This window comes from Pseudophryne corroboree, chromosome 12 (genome assembly GCF_028390025.1).
Source record: "Pseudophryne corroboree isolate aPseCor3 chromosome 12, aPseCor3.hap2, whole genome shotgun sequence".
Lineage (NCBI taxonomy): Eukaryota > Metazoa > Chordata > Amphibia > Anura > Myobatrachidae > Pseudophryne > Pseudophryne corroboree.
Window position 1 is genome coordinate 22,230,632 of NC_086455.1, and position 17,360 is coordinate 22,247,991.

Here is a 17,360-nt window from a genome sequence, read left to right on the forward strand (position 1 = left end):
TTACTGCCTCACAACACTGAGCTAATGGGTTTGAATTCCAGCACGGTCATAACTGTGTGGAGTTTGTATATTCTCCCCGTACTTGTGTGGGTTTCCTGTAACAATCCCAAAAAACTGACCGGTTAATTAGCTCCAGAAACAAAAGTGTTTGTATACAGTACATGGGTAGACTAGATGGGCCAAGTGGTTCTTATTTGCCGTCAAATTCTATCAGCAAAGTCTAATACCACCTGAGTTTGCTGGAGGTGCGGGATTCCAGCTGAACTCAGGTTTTTTTTTTTTAAGGTGGAAGTCATTTACATGCAAAACCATGGAGTGATCAAACCCGCCAATCGGGTGAAACGTGTCTCCACGGCAACCAGTAACAGGAAGCATACGGCGCCTCCAGACCCACGCAGCGACATCCCTCACAGTCCGTGGTAGCTGCCCGTCCCGTCCTCCACGAGCTACATTTGGGTACATATATACGAGATCCGCAATATTTGCCTGCTGCAATTGGGTCTATATTTTATAACACAATAGCCTCATGTGAAGGACACAAAAGGGCATCATGTATATTGTTTTATGTATACACATTTTCTAGCTGCTTGACCAACAAATGTTTTATCCCGGCTGCCCAAAACTTTTCTTAAACATTTTGTTCTTGAATAATTCAACAATACAGCAGCCTCTGTAATAGGACAGATAAAAGTTTTTTTTTCTCTATTCTCAGCCATTGGACCAAATATTGATCCTACTCTGACTGCTTTGAACAATATTCTACTATATTCAAAACATGCATTGTTTAACCCTTTTTTTCTAATCTGTTATACGTGAACAATTTAGTTCAGAACAACGAAATACAGCAGCCCCTGGGTCAGGGAATACAAAGGTTTTTTTTCTCTCTATCTGACCTTACAACTGCTCTGGCTGCTTTGAACCTTTATAAATAATAAATATCTTACTGTATTTTAATATACACTACCTACTTTTGCATAATAAGATATACCATTCAAATATATCTACTAGCATGGGAAAGTACACGCTGTAATTTATACTGTGTGCTCTACATGTATTTTTCCTCTTTTTTTTTTTTTTCCTGGTTATTCAGGACTCTCATTGGTGATTCAGCACAACAATACCATTCCCTGGGGCAGTTTTTCAACTGACAGGAATAGCTGTCTAATGCCCGATATTCACTTTGCTCCCCGGATCCCAGCACCACCGATTTTAACTAATTTTTATTGCGATATGGACTGTGTGCTTACGATTTTGGCTTATGTGAGATGTAATTGACATGTGAGATAAACTAGATAGTACACCGATCTAGCAAGGATTGACTTGCCTGCACAGTCTCTTTTCTTGTGATACCGACCTATCAGGATGGAATCGGGATCACAAGTGGCATAACACCTTTTGACTATATAGTCAAAATCGAAAGAAAAATCTCACCGTGTGTACACACCATAACACCAACAGCAGATCCATCTTACTATCCCTGTATCTATAGTTCTTGCAATACTCTCTCAATCATTTACTCTATATTTGTGAACTCTCCAACTATTCCGGAGGGGATACAAAATATAATTTACTACCAAACCACACTTAAACTGCCCAATCTCGTCTGATCTTGGAAGCGATAGTGTTGGGCCGGGCAAGTATCAGGAGGGAGACCACCAGAGAATACCTGGTGTAGTAAGTTCTGGATCCTAATCCAGTCTAATGCTGAAAGCAGATTCTCACATTTAATTTCTGCTATCCCTAACCTGCTTCCCCAAATTCTAGTTGTCTCCAAAAATCTTTAATAAAAAATTCTATTTGACATATCACTTTGGTTTAATTTTTCACGATAAGTCCACTGTGATTGAGGAGGTAATATAGATAACCGCTATAATAGAGGGCGCCGTATACATAGTCCAATATAGGACTTGAGAATTATTCCTGTTGCATATTAGGCACATAGCCTAAATATAATTACAAAAATCTTATTTGTTATAGATTTATTACACATGATTTAAACAATTTTCACTCCCCACATACTGTATTTTCAGGGGGTATTGTATCTTAAGATATTTATAATAAAAGTTACATTTTAATATATACAATAATCCTTCCAACAATTTTTTCATGTAATGAGTGTGCCAGACAAGGGTCTTTTTCTTTGTCTAAGCAATACCAGTAGGATACTACTGAAACCCTTTTGGCGCACCGCGAACAAGTTTTGTAATTTAAACAATATAGTGAATAGAATTTATAAATGTTGGTTTTGATGAATATACTCTCAAAATTTCTATCTTCTCAACCATGCTTTTTTGTTTTCATAGAAACAGAATTTGACAGCAGGCACCACTTGGTCCATTTAGTCGGGATGCCAGCAGTTATGTGACAGACGCCGGAATCCCGACACCGCTCAGAAGACCAGCAACAGACAGCGCAAGGGTAAGTATCGCTGTGTGTATTAGAGTTAGTGCCGGGGAAGGGTTAGGTATTAGGGGTGGTTAAGGCACTTACCCCCCAAATGTGTTGGGCTTCTTGGTTTCGGGATGCCGTGGTTGGTCATGTGGGAAGCAGCTAGCTTCCCAACGTACTGGATCCTGGCAGTCATTCTACTGATGCTGGGATCCCAAAGGAGGACGTAAGCCTGGCGTCTACATACAGATGCCGCTTGGTAAACCGGCATCACAATACCGACAGCTGGCATCCCGATCATCCTGACAGCGGGATGCGCTGGCGTCCAGCCGTGGGTGAGGGGGGAAGGGGGGCGGTTAAGATGCAGGGTTGGGAAGGTTAGGCACTGGGAAGGGGAGGGTTAGGCACAAAGAGGGGGAAGTTTGGGTTAGGCACCTAGCGGGGGGGGGTTTAATGGGGGGGGGGGGGGTTTAATGGGGGGGGGGGGGGGGGCGGGCGGGCGCTGTCAGGATTCTGGATGGGACGCCCTGTCGGCATACTGACCACCGGCATCCGTCTATCGGGAACTCATACTGAACCCGGTCATGTGACTGCCAGTATCCCAAACGCTGGGGTATATCATACTACCCCATCTAGTATGCCCTAAACACATGTACATGCGCACACTGAAACACTAGAGTTATTTTTTTTTGTCAGGAGACACTTAACTTACCAGTATATTTTTGGATTGTGGAAGAAAACCCACTAAAGTACAGGGAGAATATACAAACAGCTCACAGTTAGGGTCCATGACCTCAGATCGAACCCATGACCTCAGTTGCTGTGAGGCAGTATTGCTAACCATTACACCAGCCGTACTGATGATAAAGGAATCAGTCTAGTACACCTCAAATACTTCCGGATATCACAAATGTGTCCCAGTGCAGGGTAATAAAGCAATGAAGGGCCCGGATTTATTTCAATACCAATTAAAATGAGACCTAAAAATCAGAAATTTTTACACTATTTATTATTAAGATTTATAGGGGAAAGCAGGAGAAATATATACAGCAATATATATATGTATATAAAATAAATACATGTACAATAAAAATACATTAAAATGTACTTTTTTTTAAATAATTATAATTTAAAAGAATAAAAACTTGTATATGAAAACATAGTGCATACATTAAACACATAGGTGTATATTTACTAAGGTGTGAAGTTTTTAGAAGTGGAGATGTTGACCCAAGCAACCAATCAGATTCTAGCTATTATCTTCTAGAAGCAGGTAGATAAAGGTCAAGTGGAATCTGATTGGACACAAACTCACACCTTAGTAAATATACCCCCTGGAATGATAAGTCAATCACATACAAGGGATCTGAGATGGAACATCCAATAGGCTTCACGTCAACAGAGAACTTTAAACCTATCTCCTCCCCTATTTGTTATTTTGGCTTGTTCAATGGCTGTAACTAACACATTTCTCAGTAAACCTCTTTAATAACTTGCAATACAGTATATTTTTATAAGGAGCGGGTTTTTACTCCTTACAAGATGTTTTTTTCTGTGGTCCACAATTTCGCTGTCATCCAGGGGTGGTTTAAAAGAGGATCGGGCTGGTGTACAGCCACTTACGACAGCGCAGTATACTTGGCTTTGTGCAGGTCTCCAGGAAAATGGCGCCCGCACTATGTTCCTGGAGACTTCTCTACTGCACATGCACTAATCTCTGGGAAAATGACCACCACATCATTTTCCTGGGGTTTTCTGTATGCAGAGCTGATTTCCTTTTGTTTTTTTCTCTCACTTCATTCTCTGTGCCTGAGGAATGGAAGAAATAAACAACTTAGAGAGATACAGATATGGGGGTCTATTTAGTAAGCATTGGAGAGAGATAAAGTGGATGCAGATAAAGTACCAACCAATTAGCTCCCAACTGCTATGATACAGGTTGTGTTTGAAAAGTGACAGTTAGGTGCTGGTTGGTTGGTACTTTATCTCTGTCCACTCCATCTCTCTGAAAGGCTTAGTAAATAGACCCCCCAAAAAATATACCTACAGTAGGTAGGGAAAGGTCAAAACAGAACTGTAAAGGGCTGCAAAGAAGGTTGGCCTCAAAACCCTTCCCACTGTAGATCCTGCAAATCACCATACGCTGCAATCCCCCTTACCCACTGAAGGTCCTGGGTATCGTCACATCCTGCAACTCGGAACCCACGAAAGTCCAATGAATCTGCACCATTCCCCACCGGAGAACCTGCAAATCAACACCTCTGCCCTCTGGCGGGCCCTCAATTTGGCACCTGCTGCCTTTATTTTCACCTGATCATACTCCTAAAAGCATTTATTTCATAGCGCAGGGCATGTTTGTGGTGACACTAGCAGTCCCTTGCATAGTTTGCAGGCGGGTCAAAAATAAGTTTCGACTGTACTTGTTTGAAAATGGATGTGATGGTCATCATATAACTTACCAGTAATAAACAATCTGTCTCCCCTGGTAGATCATCCTCTTCACACTTCTGAGAGAGATCTACCCTTATCTGCAAACAGTATTAAAATGTTTTCAATGCATTTCACTCCTGTTGGTTAGTCTGTAATACATTTGCATGCCAGTACTTGATTGACAATAGGGTTATGTAAGAGGTTCCGAGATTACAAAACCAGTAGATTTCAGCGAGTTCGTTACTAAATGTAAAGCGGTAATCGGCTATAAGGCTGGCTATGCATTACAACTGACTGCTGCTCTATATAAATTTTGCTGGTTCTGTCATCTCAAAATGTATTACATGACCTCCAATATCTATAAAATGTTTGTCAGGGATTAAACCATAGTTATTACTCAAATATAAACGGTGAGCACATTCGCATCAAGCAATAAATACATAAAAATGTAAATAAATTATAACATACAAACTTCCCGTCCTGGCTGATACTGTGAATATTGATGAATTCAGCTAAATCATAGTTTCTATTCACTGCAGGTTTCTTGTTCACTGTTGAATAGTATGTGTCTGTAAGACAGCAAAATACATTAAGCTTAGTAACGGACTAACGGTTTCCTAGTTGGTTTCTAGAACACCTGATACCAATATTCTGCAAATATATCATTTGAAACCTAAAACTGTCTAACAGTAAATATTTGATTTCTTTCCACCATTCAGGCTGACAGTCAGGTCTGTTTCGTAACTCATGTCACTCCCACCCACTGAGATCTGATCCATTACTAAGTCCCACCCACTCCGATTGTCTCCATTACACAAGTCACTCCCACCCAATGAGATCTGTTCCATTGCTAAAGTCACGCCCACCCACTGAGATCTGATCCATTACTGAAGTCAGATCCACTAACTGAGATCCGATCCATTACTAAAGTCACACCCACCTACTCTGATCATCTCCATTATGGAAGTCGTACCCACCCACTGAGATCTGATCCATTACTAAGTCCCACCCACCCACTCTGATTGTCTTCATTACGCAAGTCACTCCCATCCACTAAGATCTGTTACATTGCCAAAGTCACGCCCACCCACTGAGAACTGATCCATTATGGAAGTTACACTAACCATTGAGATCTGTTCATCGCTAGAATCACACCCACCTACTGACATTTACTAATCACTAAACCACACCCACCGAGATCTGCTCCATCACTTGTCATAACCACCCACTGAGATCTGCTCATTACTAAAAGCACGCCCACTCAATGAGATCTGCTCCATTACTGAAGCCGCACCCACCGAAGTCAGCTCCATTACTAAAGTCACACCCATTTAATTGATATGTTCCATTTCAAAATGAAAAAAACCTACCCACGGAGATCTTCTACAACTATTGTCCCACTCACCCATGGACCATTTCTAAAGACACAATATCTGCTCCCTCAATTAAGACTGTACTTATCTGAGAACTCCTAAATAATTACACACCGAAATCTGCTACTGTGTAAAGCCATATACATGTGACTTTAACTCTACAATCCCAACAAAAACCTGCTCTTTTGCCAAACTGTAGTGTTGTTAGTATACCATAATGTTCAATTAATCAGTGGGCTTTAGTGGACTTCACCGAGGACGCTCGGTGTTTATAGCCCTAGGACAGATAATTATATATTATCAATAATTTACATTTATTTACTGTCGGGACTTCTGTTTCCACCAGCTAGAGTGTGCATGTTGCCTCTGCACCTGTAGCAAGATCTGCCACTAAGTTAAACTTTTTAAGCGATACAATCTTAATAAGCATGTAAGAATAATGGGGGTAATTCCAAGTTAATCGCAGCAGGATATTTTTTAGCAGTTGGGCAAAACCATGTGCACTGCAGGTGTGGAAGATATAACATTTGCAGATAGAGTTAGATTTAGGGGGGAGTTATTTTATTTCTGTGCAGGGTAAATACTGGCTGCTTTATTTTTACACTGCAAATTAGATTGCAGATTGAACACCACACCCAAATCTAACTCTCTCTGCACATGTTATATCTGCCTCCCCTGCAGTGCACATGGTTTTGCCCAATTGCTAACAGAATTCCTGCTGCGATCAACTTGGAATTACCCCCAATGATACATTTTTTAAACAGTGTTACAAATCTATATCTTCACTGAGCTAATATTCCATACATTGCTTTAATTATTTCAATTGTGGATACCGTTCACTAGATATATCTACGGTTTTTCAGAGTATAAACAAGTTTACAAGTCTTTTATATATTGTGCAATAGTTTTTTATTGGTGTGTTATTATTATTATTTTAATAAATATATTTTATATACTTTGGTTGTCAGCTCTCCACATTATGGTATACTAACAACACTATAGGCGCAGCCAATCCTTTTTTCCTTTTGTGCATAAATTACCAAAGGCACATACACAGTGCCTTTTTGGCAGCGCCCCACTGTTGTTTGAACCATTTATTAATATTTTTAGGCGCTTTAAGCAGATTTGTTTTTGTCTTTGGTTTTTTCTTTTGCCAAACTGCACCACTGCTGTTCACCAACTCTTATTGTATGTCAACCATCCCGACATAGGTGATTGTCTATTTATGTACCCTTTATAACTACAGTATACTATTTCTGTAAGGGCTATAAATATCTTACTTTTTGAAAATTCCAAAAATGTAAATTGACACCAGAATCACCAAAAATGTAAATATCCTTTAAGCATAATAGCCCACCTTTAGACTCATACTTCTCATTAGAGACATTGCTCATATACAGATGGGTCCACAGTTATCTTGACTAGTTTTCTGCACCTAGGCACAACGTGACTTATTAGCATAAACCCTTCATCTATTGTTCTCAGCTGCAATACAATACAGAGAACAATCTGTAACTCATCTGTACCTCTCGCATACCTAGGGATTTTATTGTTTTTATTAAAGAGTATAGCCCTGGTTTAGTTTGTGTAATGGAAAATTAGAGGGGAAAAAATCATCATCGGGCCACTTCCTTTATCATTAGAATGTGATAAGGTCATTTGGGCCCCGTAGTGTCCATGCAGCCTAAGATCCTGATCCTACCTGTTTCCTGAATAGGGTATTTCAAGTTTTCATAATCATTTTGTCTCATGCTCTCAGTTATCTGTAAATTCTTCTTGTAAACTGTAAAGAAGAACAAATTTTAACAATTAAGATCGTATACAGTATGTCCTTAGTAAACACCCCTGATGGCAGAAACTTTTATTCACAACAAGATTTAAATAACTCTGATCAAAGAAAGACGAGGAGACTTGTGTGTGACAAAAATAAACTTCATTCATTCAAAAATGTTTTATTTAACTTGAATATTAAACAATAAAAAAAGGCGTAATTCAGATCTGATAGCAGCAGCAAATTTGTTAGCTAATGGCAAAACCATGTGCACTGTGGGGGGATGTCAGATATAACATGTGCAGAGAGAGTTAAATTTGGGTGGATTATTTTGTTTCTGTGCAGGGTAAATACAGCTGCTTTATTTTTACACTGCAACTTACATTTCAGTTTGAACACACCCCACCTAAATCTAACTCTCCTTGCACATGTTACATTTGCCCCACCTGCAGTGCACATGGTTTTGCCCATTAGCTAACAAATTTTCTGCTGCAGTCAGATCTGAATTAGGCCCTAAAGCACAAGCAAACAGACTAAGGCCCATTATAGGATTCTACTAAACACTATGTGCCAATCAGGAGGTGTATACCACTCACCCACGTGCAAGATTGTCTCCAAAGAGGCCCTTCTCCATAACATTATATTTAGATGATATTACCAAGATCTTTTAAAATGTAGTTAACCAAATATGAATGATAGAGGCCACTGTTGTTCTTAGGAGCTCCATTGGTTTATTCCTAATTAACCATTTAAAACCGTCTAATAACTTAAACCGAAATGAACCATAACTTACTGTATCTAAATGAAATAGCGACACAGACCCAAAAAACAGCTTGGCTAAAAGGTCACATCTTTTTATTTAATTATTAATTAACCTGAGAGGAAAGGTGGCCAGCAGGTGCTGCAAACTCAATTCTAGACTTACCCGATGTAAAAATCTTAGAGGGTGACTACAACATCCTTACTGATGCACTTACACTGTGGAGACTCGCCTCCCCTCACGGGCACAGTCCAAACGTCCCCCACTCTAATTGCCCAGGTCCCCTGCAACGAGCAGGACAAACTCGCCAAATAAAATAGAGGTTACATGCCACCGAGATGCAGCCGGAGCCGGATTAACAATGGGGCGGATGGAGCTGCAGCTTCAGGCACCCCCTAAGGAAATAGACCAACAGGATCCCACGCAGTGCAGTATTGACAGGAAAATAAACTTTTTTCTTGTCACCATCAACATCATTTACCAGTCACCAGAAGCATCAGCCATTCCCCCACCTCAGTCACCGAAGTACCACCTACCCCAAGGTTTAGCTGAAGCTCCACCCCATGACCTCCATAAGCACCGCCTCCATGTCATCCAAAACAGCGATCTGGCTCCTGCCGTAGCAGTAGTGTCATGCATTCGAGGCAGGAACCCAGGGCCTTGTGGGTTCTGAGGAGCCTGCCCGTCAATCACCAGCAGAGGTACCTAATGCAGACAGCACAGGGCAGTGTACACACATAGTGCTGTGAGTGACATGAACCAGAATGATAGCTCCTGTCTTAGGGATCAGCAGTGGCAGTGCCTAGTAGCCTGCTATAGAACAATTGATGTTACAGACACAGCTGCAGAGTGCGTGCCAAGGCATCTGTATCCTGGACAACCTCTGCAGACTTCTCCTGACTCACCTTGCAGAACAACAGCTGCCATGTGGGGGCTTCAAGCTAGCCGAGGATTTAGGAATGTGGATTTCCAGAACCCCTATGAGATTGACATGAAAGTCACTGGCCTGGTTGGGCAAATTAGCATGAACCAACCAATGGAAAGCGCAAGAGGTGACCAGGAAGGTATGAGGCTGTAAAGAAAATCGGGAAAACAGAAAGATCTGCATGCGCAGGAAGTGTAAACCAATGCCCCCGCCCTAATTGATCCATTTCGGAAGACCACAGTTTACAAGGAACTGCCGAATCAAAACTAAAACATCACAGAAAATCAAACCCAAAGAAACAGTTGCTCAACTGGAAGCAACTGCTGTTGCTCAGTGACCCAAAAAGCACAGAAAAAAGCAGCCAAAAAAGCCAATCAAAAAAAGAGCAGCTTCGAAAGCATCAGAAGCCACATTCAAAAGCACACCAACCAAACCCTGCAACAGCAACAAATCAAGAGGCCTGCATGAATCTACATGGGCAGGGAGCTCCTTAGCTGCCCCAATGGCCAGAGAAAGAACAAAAGACTTAGCCAGATCTGAGCTACAACTAGAAAAATAACCCAGAATCAAAAGCATCAAGCAAACCATACTCACCGGCTCCAGACGCACCCACAATGATGGACTCTGCTGCCACTTCATGTGAACAGGCCGTGCCTACAGCTGGAGGGGCCACCTCAACACACGCTGGAACCTCCGCATCACCAACACCAGAAGCACTGACCAAAGAAGGAACAGCCCCTGAAACTAAAGGAACAAGGTCAGTAGACATAGTAACTGGAGTAACAGGGAGGACAGCAGGGAAAGGGGGAGGAGTTGCAGAGCCTCCACAGGAAGTGGTGGTTGCACATGGAGAGGATGGGGTGCAGGAAGTGGAAAGGTGGAAGGATCGGGTGAGAAGCGAGAAACTCCACAAATTTGTGTCGATTTTTTTTGCGAACACTCTGGCGCAAACTTTGCAGCACCGCCATGCTAGCACAGTGCACCATGTCAGTGCCCCATGCTAAGCCAGCAGGGTCAGACTTCTTCATCGGAACCGCTAAAGTGCCAGATTTATTAGTCAGCCACGGCACAATCAGCCTAGCCAGATTGCACAGACACCCCTGGGAACCTGACGACCATGAGCCGGAGCTAGAAAAAGACCCAGAATCAAAAGCATTAAATAAACCATACTTACCGGCTCCTGAAGCACCCGGAACAACGGACTCCGCTACTTCACAAAAACGGGTAGCACCTCCAGCTATCTCAATGCACACAGGATCCTGAGAAGCACCTGCCTCGCCAACACCAGGAGCACCGACCAAAGAAGGAACAGCCCCTGAAACTAAAGGAACAAGGCCAGTACACATAGCAACTGGAGTACCAGGAAGGACAGTAGAGGGAGGGGGGAAGAGGGAGGGGTTGCACAGCCTCCACAGGATGCAGGGTTGCACACGGAGAGGATGGGGTGCAGGAAGCAGATGGGGTGCGAGGAGTGAAAAATCTGCAAACTTGTCTTTGTGGATTTTTTTGTGAACAGTCTTGCGCAACCCTCGTAGTAGCACAGTGCATCGCATCGGTGAGACCTACTAACCCAGCAGGGTTGGCCTCCACCACCTCCACCGCTTTAGCTCCAGATTTATTAGACGCTGCCAAGCAGCCTAGCGAGCCTGCGCGGATGCCCCTGGGAACACAACGAACACGAGCCAGCGCAAGAACTAGATCTAAAAAAAGACCCAGAATCAAAAGCATCATTTAAACCATACTCTCAGACTCCAAATGCACCTGTAACAACGGAATCTGCCACTTCATGTGAAGGGGCCACCACAAGGTGCACAGGTACACCAGGAGTACCGACCAAAGAAGGCACAGCCCCTGATAATAAAGGAACATGGTCAGTAGACACAACAACTGGAGTACCAGGGAGAACATCAGGGGAAGGGGGAGGAGGGGCCGCAGAGCCTCTGCAGGAAGTGGGGCTTGAGCAAAGAGAGGAGGGGGTGCAGGAAGTGGAAGGGGTGCAGTGAGAGGGAGAGGAGCCAGGGATTGACCAGGACTCCTGCAAGCTCACCAGGGCCAAGTTGGCAGAGGACAGAGCATAATACAAAGTGTTGGTCACAGGCAACTGGGAAAAAAAACTTTCCAAGGGCGGGGAAGGTAAAGGATACCAAGGGGAGGGACCAGAAAAAGCAGAGGACCAATAAGGAAACGAATAAGTTGCAGAGGTTGGGCAGGGCAAAGAATGCACTAAGGAAGGCAGGGGGGGAGGGGAGGGCACAGAGGCATAGCATGCTGATCCAAACAAATTGGGGAGGGGGCCTTAGCTAGGGTCAGCTCAGGTGTCTCCCTTATCCGCAGGCCTGGTCCCAGAGCCACACCAACAGTTCTTGCAGAAGCATCAGGAGTGGCAAAAATGACACCCCATCCCCCCAACTGCAACGGGACTTATTAAAAGCAAAACATTTCCGTTTTACCACTCCCGACCCAGCCACCCGGGAAGGAAGGGGAGCCTAACATGACTGCATCATTTCAGCGGTGGACCTGTGCTGCTGGGAAACCTTAAGCCACACCTCCACATCCTTTGCCCCAAAGGGCATAACTGACTTCCTATCGTGTTTCCGACAGAACTGTGCATCATACTGTACTCCTTCCACACCTACCCCTTAGACCACATAAACATGTCATGTACCAAATAAATGTATTTGATGACATTCATGTGTTCAGCAGCCCACAACTCAGTATAACAAGCGGCAAAAAACTGATCAGAGAGCGAGAAAAAAATCCACAAATTTGCGTTTGAGTTTCTTTTTGAAAATGCGCTTGTGTAAATCTTGCAGCGTCGTCATGCTAGCACAGTGCACCACATCAGTGACACCTGCTAACCCAGCAAGGTTGGACTCCTCTGCCAGAACCGCTTTAGTGCCAGATTTCTTAGTCAGCCTAGCCAGCTTGCGCAGACACCCCTGGGAACCTGACGACCACGAGCCAGAGCTAGAAAAAGACTCAGAATCGAAAGCATCAAACAAACCATACTCACCAGCTCCTGAACCACCCAGAACAACGGACTCCACTATTTCATGCAAAGGGGTAGCACCTACAGCTGGAGGGGCCACCTCAATGCACACAGGATCCTGAGAAGTACCCGCCTCGCCAACACCAGAAGCACCAACCAATGAAGGAACAGCCCCTGAAACTAAAGAACAAGGGCAGTACATATAGCAACTGGAGTACCAGGGAGGACAGAAGGGGAAAAGGGAGGGGTCGCCGACGCCCCATGGAACCTGACAAACTCGAGTTAGAACTAGAAAAGAAAACAGAATCATAAGCATCCCATACTCACCGTCTCCAGAAGCACCCAGAACTACGGACTCCGCAACTTCATGCAAAGGGGCCATGTCTACAGCTGCAGGGACCACTTCGATGTGCACAGGTGCCTCAGACACACCCACCACGCCAACACCAGGAGCACTGACCAAAGAAGCAATAGTCCCTGAAATCAAAGGAACAAGGTCAGTAGACACAGCAACTGGAGTACCAGGCAGAACAGCAGGGGGAAGGGGGAAGAGGGGGTGCAGAGCCTCTGCAGGAAGTGGGGCTTGAGCAAAGAGAAGAGGGGGTGCAAGAAGTGGAAGGGGTGCAGTGAGAGGGAGAGGAGCTAGGGATTGACCAGGACCCCTGCAAGGTCACTGGGGCCAAGTCGGCAGAGGACAGAGCATAATACAAAGTGGCGGTCACAGGCAACTGGGAAAAAAACTTTCCTAGATCAATGAAGGGAAAGGATACGAAGGGGAGGGACCAGAAAAAGCAGAGGACCAATAAGGAAACGAATAAGTTGCAGAGGAGGGCGGCACTAAGGGAGACAGGGGGGGGGGGGGGATTTTTTGGGCACAGAGGCAGAGTGAGCTGATCCAAACAAATTGGGGAGGGGCCTTAGCTAGGGTCAGCTCAGGAGTCTCCCATATCCGCAGGCCTGGTCCCGGAGCCACACCAACAGTTCTTGCAGATGCAGGAGTGGCAAAAATGACACCCCATCCCCCCAACTGCAATGGGAGTCATTAAAAGCAAAACATTTCTCTTTTGCCACTTCCAACCCAGCCACCCGGGAAGGAAGGGGAGCCTAACGTGACTGCATCATTTCAGCGGTGGACCTGTGCTGCTGGGAAACCTCAAGCCACATCTCCACATCCTTTGCCCCAAAGGGCATAACTGACTTCCTATTATTGTGTTTCCACCAGAACTGCGCATCATACTGTACTCCTTCCACACCTACCCCTTAGACCAAATTTATTATTATTACCAGTTATTTATATAGTGCACACATATTCCGCAGCGCTTTACAGAGAATATTTGTCCATTCACATCAGTCCCTGCCCCAGTGGAGCTTACAATCTATATTCCCTATCACATGTACACACAGACACATTCATGCTAGGGTTCATTTTTGTTGGGAGCCAATTAACCTACCGGTATATTTTTGGATTGTGGGAGGAAACCGGAGAACCCGGAGGAAACCCACGCAAGTACGGGGAAAATACACAAACTCCACACAGTTAGAGCCATGGTGGGAATCGAACCCATGACCTGAGTGCTGTGAGGCAGTAATGCTAACCATTACACCATCCGTACTGCCATGCCAAATGTTTTTGATGACATTCATGTGTTCAGCAGCCCGCAATTCAGTATAACAAGCGGCAAAATACAGCACTCTCATTAACAACAAATTCGAACAATAAGAAACCTCCCTGATGTCACCTGGTTTCCTGACCTTGGCCAAACCACATTTCATCTGATCAGAGAGCGCGAAACAAATCCACAAATTTGTTGGGGATTCGTTTGAGGTTCTTTTTGAAAACGCGCTTGTGTAAATCTTGCAGCGTCATCATGCTAGCACATTTCACCACATCAGTGACACCTGCTAACCCAGCAAGGTTGGACTCCTCTGCCAGAACCACTTTTGTGCCAGATTTTAGTCAGCTTAGCCAGCTTGCGCAGACACCCCTGGGAACCTGACGACCACGAGCCAGAGCTAGAAAAAGACCCAGAATCAAAAGCATCAAACAAACCATACTCACTGGCTCCTGAAGCACCCAGAAGAACGCACTCCACTACTTCATGCAAAGGGGTAGCACCTACAACACACACAGGATCCTGAGAAGTACCCGCCTCGCCAACACCAGAAGCACCGACCAAAGAAGGCACAGCCCCTGAAACTAAAGAAACAAGGCCAGTACATATTAGAGATGTGCACTTGAAATTTTTCGGGTTTTGTGTTTTGGTTTTGGGTTCGGTTCCGCGGCCGTGTTTTGGGTTCGACCGCGTTTTGGCAAAACCTCACCGAATTTTTTTTGTCGGATTCGGGTGTGTTTTGGATTCGGGTGTTTTTTTCAAAAAACACTAAAAAACAGCTTAAATCATAGAATTTGGGGGTCATTTTGATCCCAAAGTATTATTAACCTCAAAAACCATAATTTCCACTCATTTTCAGTCTATTCTGAATACCTCACACCTCACAATATTATTTTTAGTCCTAAAATTTGCACCGAGGTCGCTGGATGACTAAGCTAAGCTACCCTAGTGGCCGACACAAACACCTGGCCCATCTAGGAGTGTCACTGCAGTGTCACGCAGGATGTCCCTTCCAAAAAACCCTCCCCAAACACCACATGACGCAAAGAAAAAAAGAGGCGCAATGAGGTAGCTGTGTGAGTAAGATAAGCGACCCTAGTGGCCGACACAAACACCTGGCCCATCTAGGAGTGGCACTGCAGTGTCACGCAGGATGGCCCTACCAAAAAACCCTCCCCAAACAGCACATGACGCAAAGAAAAAAAGAGGCGCAATGAGGTAGCTGTGTAAGATAAGCGACCCTAGTGGCCGACACAAACACCTGGCCCATCTAGGAGTGGCACTGCAGTGTCACGCAGGATGGCCCTTCCAAAAAATACTCCCCAAACAGCACATGACGCAAAGAAAAAAAGAGGCGCAATGAGGTAGCTGTGTGAGTAAGATAAGCGACCCTAGTGGCCGACACAAACACCTGGCCCATCTAGGAGTGGCACTGCAGTGTCACGCAGGATGGCCCTTCCAAAAAACCCTCCCCAAACACCACATGACGCAAAGAAAAAAAGAGGCGCAATGAGGTAGCTGTGTGAGTAAGATAAGCGACCCTAGTGGCCGACACAAACACCGGGCCCATCTAGGAGTGGCACTGCAGTGTCACGCAGGATGTCCCTTCCAAAAAACCCTCCCCAAACAGCACATGACGCAAAGAAAAAAAGAGGCGCAATGAGGTAGCTGTGTGAGTAAGATAAGCGACCCTAGTGGCCGACACAAACACCTGGCCCATCTAGGAGTGGCACTGCAGTGTCACGCAGGATGGCCCTTCCAAAAAACCCTCCCCAAACAGCACATGACGCAAAGAAAAAAAGAGGCGCAATGAGGTAGCTGTGTGAGTAAGATAAGCGACCCTAGTGGCCGACACAAACACCGGGCCCATCTAGGAGTGGCACTGCAGTGTCACGCAGGATGGCCCTTCCAAAAAATACTCCCCAAACAGCACATGACGCAAAGAAAAATTAAAGAATAAAGAGGTGCAAGATGGAATTGTCCTTGGGCCCTCCCACCCACCCTTATGTTGTATAAACAGGACATGCACATTTTAACCAACCCATCATTTCAGTGACAGGGTCTGCCACACGACTGTGACTGAAATGACGGGTTGGTTTGGACCCCCACCAAAAAAGAAGCAATTAATCTCTCCTTGCACAAACTGGCTCTACAGAGGCAAGATGTCCACCTCATCATCATCCTCCGATATATCACCGTGTACATCCCCCTCCTCACAGATTATCAATTCGTCCCCACTGGAATCCACCATCTCAGCTCCCTGTGTACTTTGTGGAGGCAATTGCTGCTGGTCAATGTCTCCACGGAGGAATTGATTATAATTCATTTTAATGAACATCATCTTCTCCACATTTTCTGGATGTAACCTCATACGCCGATTGCGGACAAGGTGAGCGGCGGCACTAAACACTCTTTCGGAGTACACACTTGTGGGAGGGCAACTTAGGTAGAATAAAGCCAGTTTGTGCAAGGGCCTCCAAATTGCCTCTTTTTCCTGCCAGTATAAGTACGGACTGTGTGACGTGCCTACTTGGATGCGGTCACTCATATAATCCTCCACCATTCTTTCAATGGTGAGAGAATCATATGCAGTGACAGTAGACGACATGTCCGTAATCGTTGTCAGGTCCTTCAGTCCGGACCAGATGTCAGCATCAGCAGTCGCTCCAGACTGCCCTGCATCACCGCCAGCGTGTGGGCTCGGAATTCTGAGCCTTTTCCTCACACCCCCAGTTGCGGGAGAATGTGAAGGAGGAGATGTTGACAGGTCGCGTTCCGCTTGACTTGACAATTTTCTCACCAGCAGGTCTTTGAACCCCAGCAGACTTGTGTCTGCCGGAAAGAGAGATCCAAGGTAGGCTTTAAATATAGGATCGAGCATGGTGGCCAAAATGTAGTGCTCTGATTTCAACAGATTGACCACCCGTGAATCCTTGTTAAGCGAATTAAGGGCTCCATCCACAAGTCCCACATGCCTAGCGGAATCGCTCCGTGTTAGCTCCTCCTTCAATGTCTCCAGCTTCTTCTGCAAAAGCCTGATGAGGGGAATGACCTGACTCAGGCTGGCAGTGTCTGAACTGACTTCACGTGTGGCAAGTTCAAAGGGCATCA

At 44.9% G+C, this 17,360-nt stretch overlaps 1 protein-coding gene across 4 annotated transcripts in view; it reads right to left on the reverse strand.

Annotated features, from left to right (window-relative positions):
* Nucleotides 1-3,395: 3,395 nt before the first annotated feature.
* Nucleotides 3,396-17,360, reverse strand: part of LOC134980383 (uncharacterized) — a 47,889-nt gene continuing 33,924 nt past the window's right edge. For 2 of the 4 annotated variants that reach the window (XM_063947181.1, XM_063947183.1), the window contains 9 exons: nucleotides 14,696-14,833; nucleotides 12,964-13,113; nucleotides 12,661-12,816; nucleotides 10,822-10,968; nucleotides 10,242-10,391; nucleotides 7,894-7,974; nucleotides 5,287-5,387; nucleotides 4,848-4,916; nucleotides 3,396-4,197 (listed from right to left, as the gene is read on the reverse strand). In XM_063947181.1, the coding sequence (XP_063803251.1) occupies nucleotides 4,180-4,197; nucleotides 4,848-4,916; nucleotides 5,287-5,387; nucleotides 7,894-7,974; nucleotides 10,242-10,391; nucleotides 10,822-10,968; nucleotides 12,661-12,816; nucleotides 12,964-13,113; nucleotides 14,696-14,833 (1,010 nt within the window). In that variant the 3' untranslated portion in view covers nucleotides 3,396-4,179. The remainder of the gene's footprint in view (nucleotides 4,198-4,847; nucleotides 4,917-5,286; nucleotides 5,388-7,893; nucleotides 7,975-10,241; nucleotides 10,392-10,821; nucleotides 10,969-12,660; nucleotides 12,817-12,963; nucleotides 13,114-14,695; nucleotides 14,834-17,360) is intronic. The other 2 variants (XM_063947182.1, XM_063947184.1) reach the window with 2 other exon arrangements.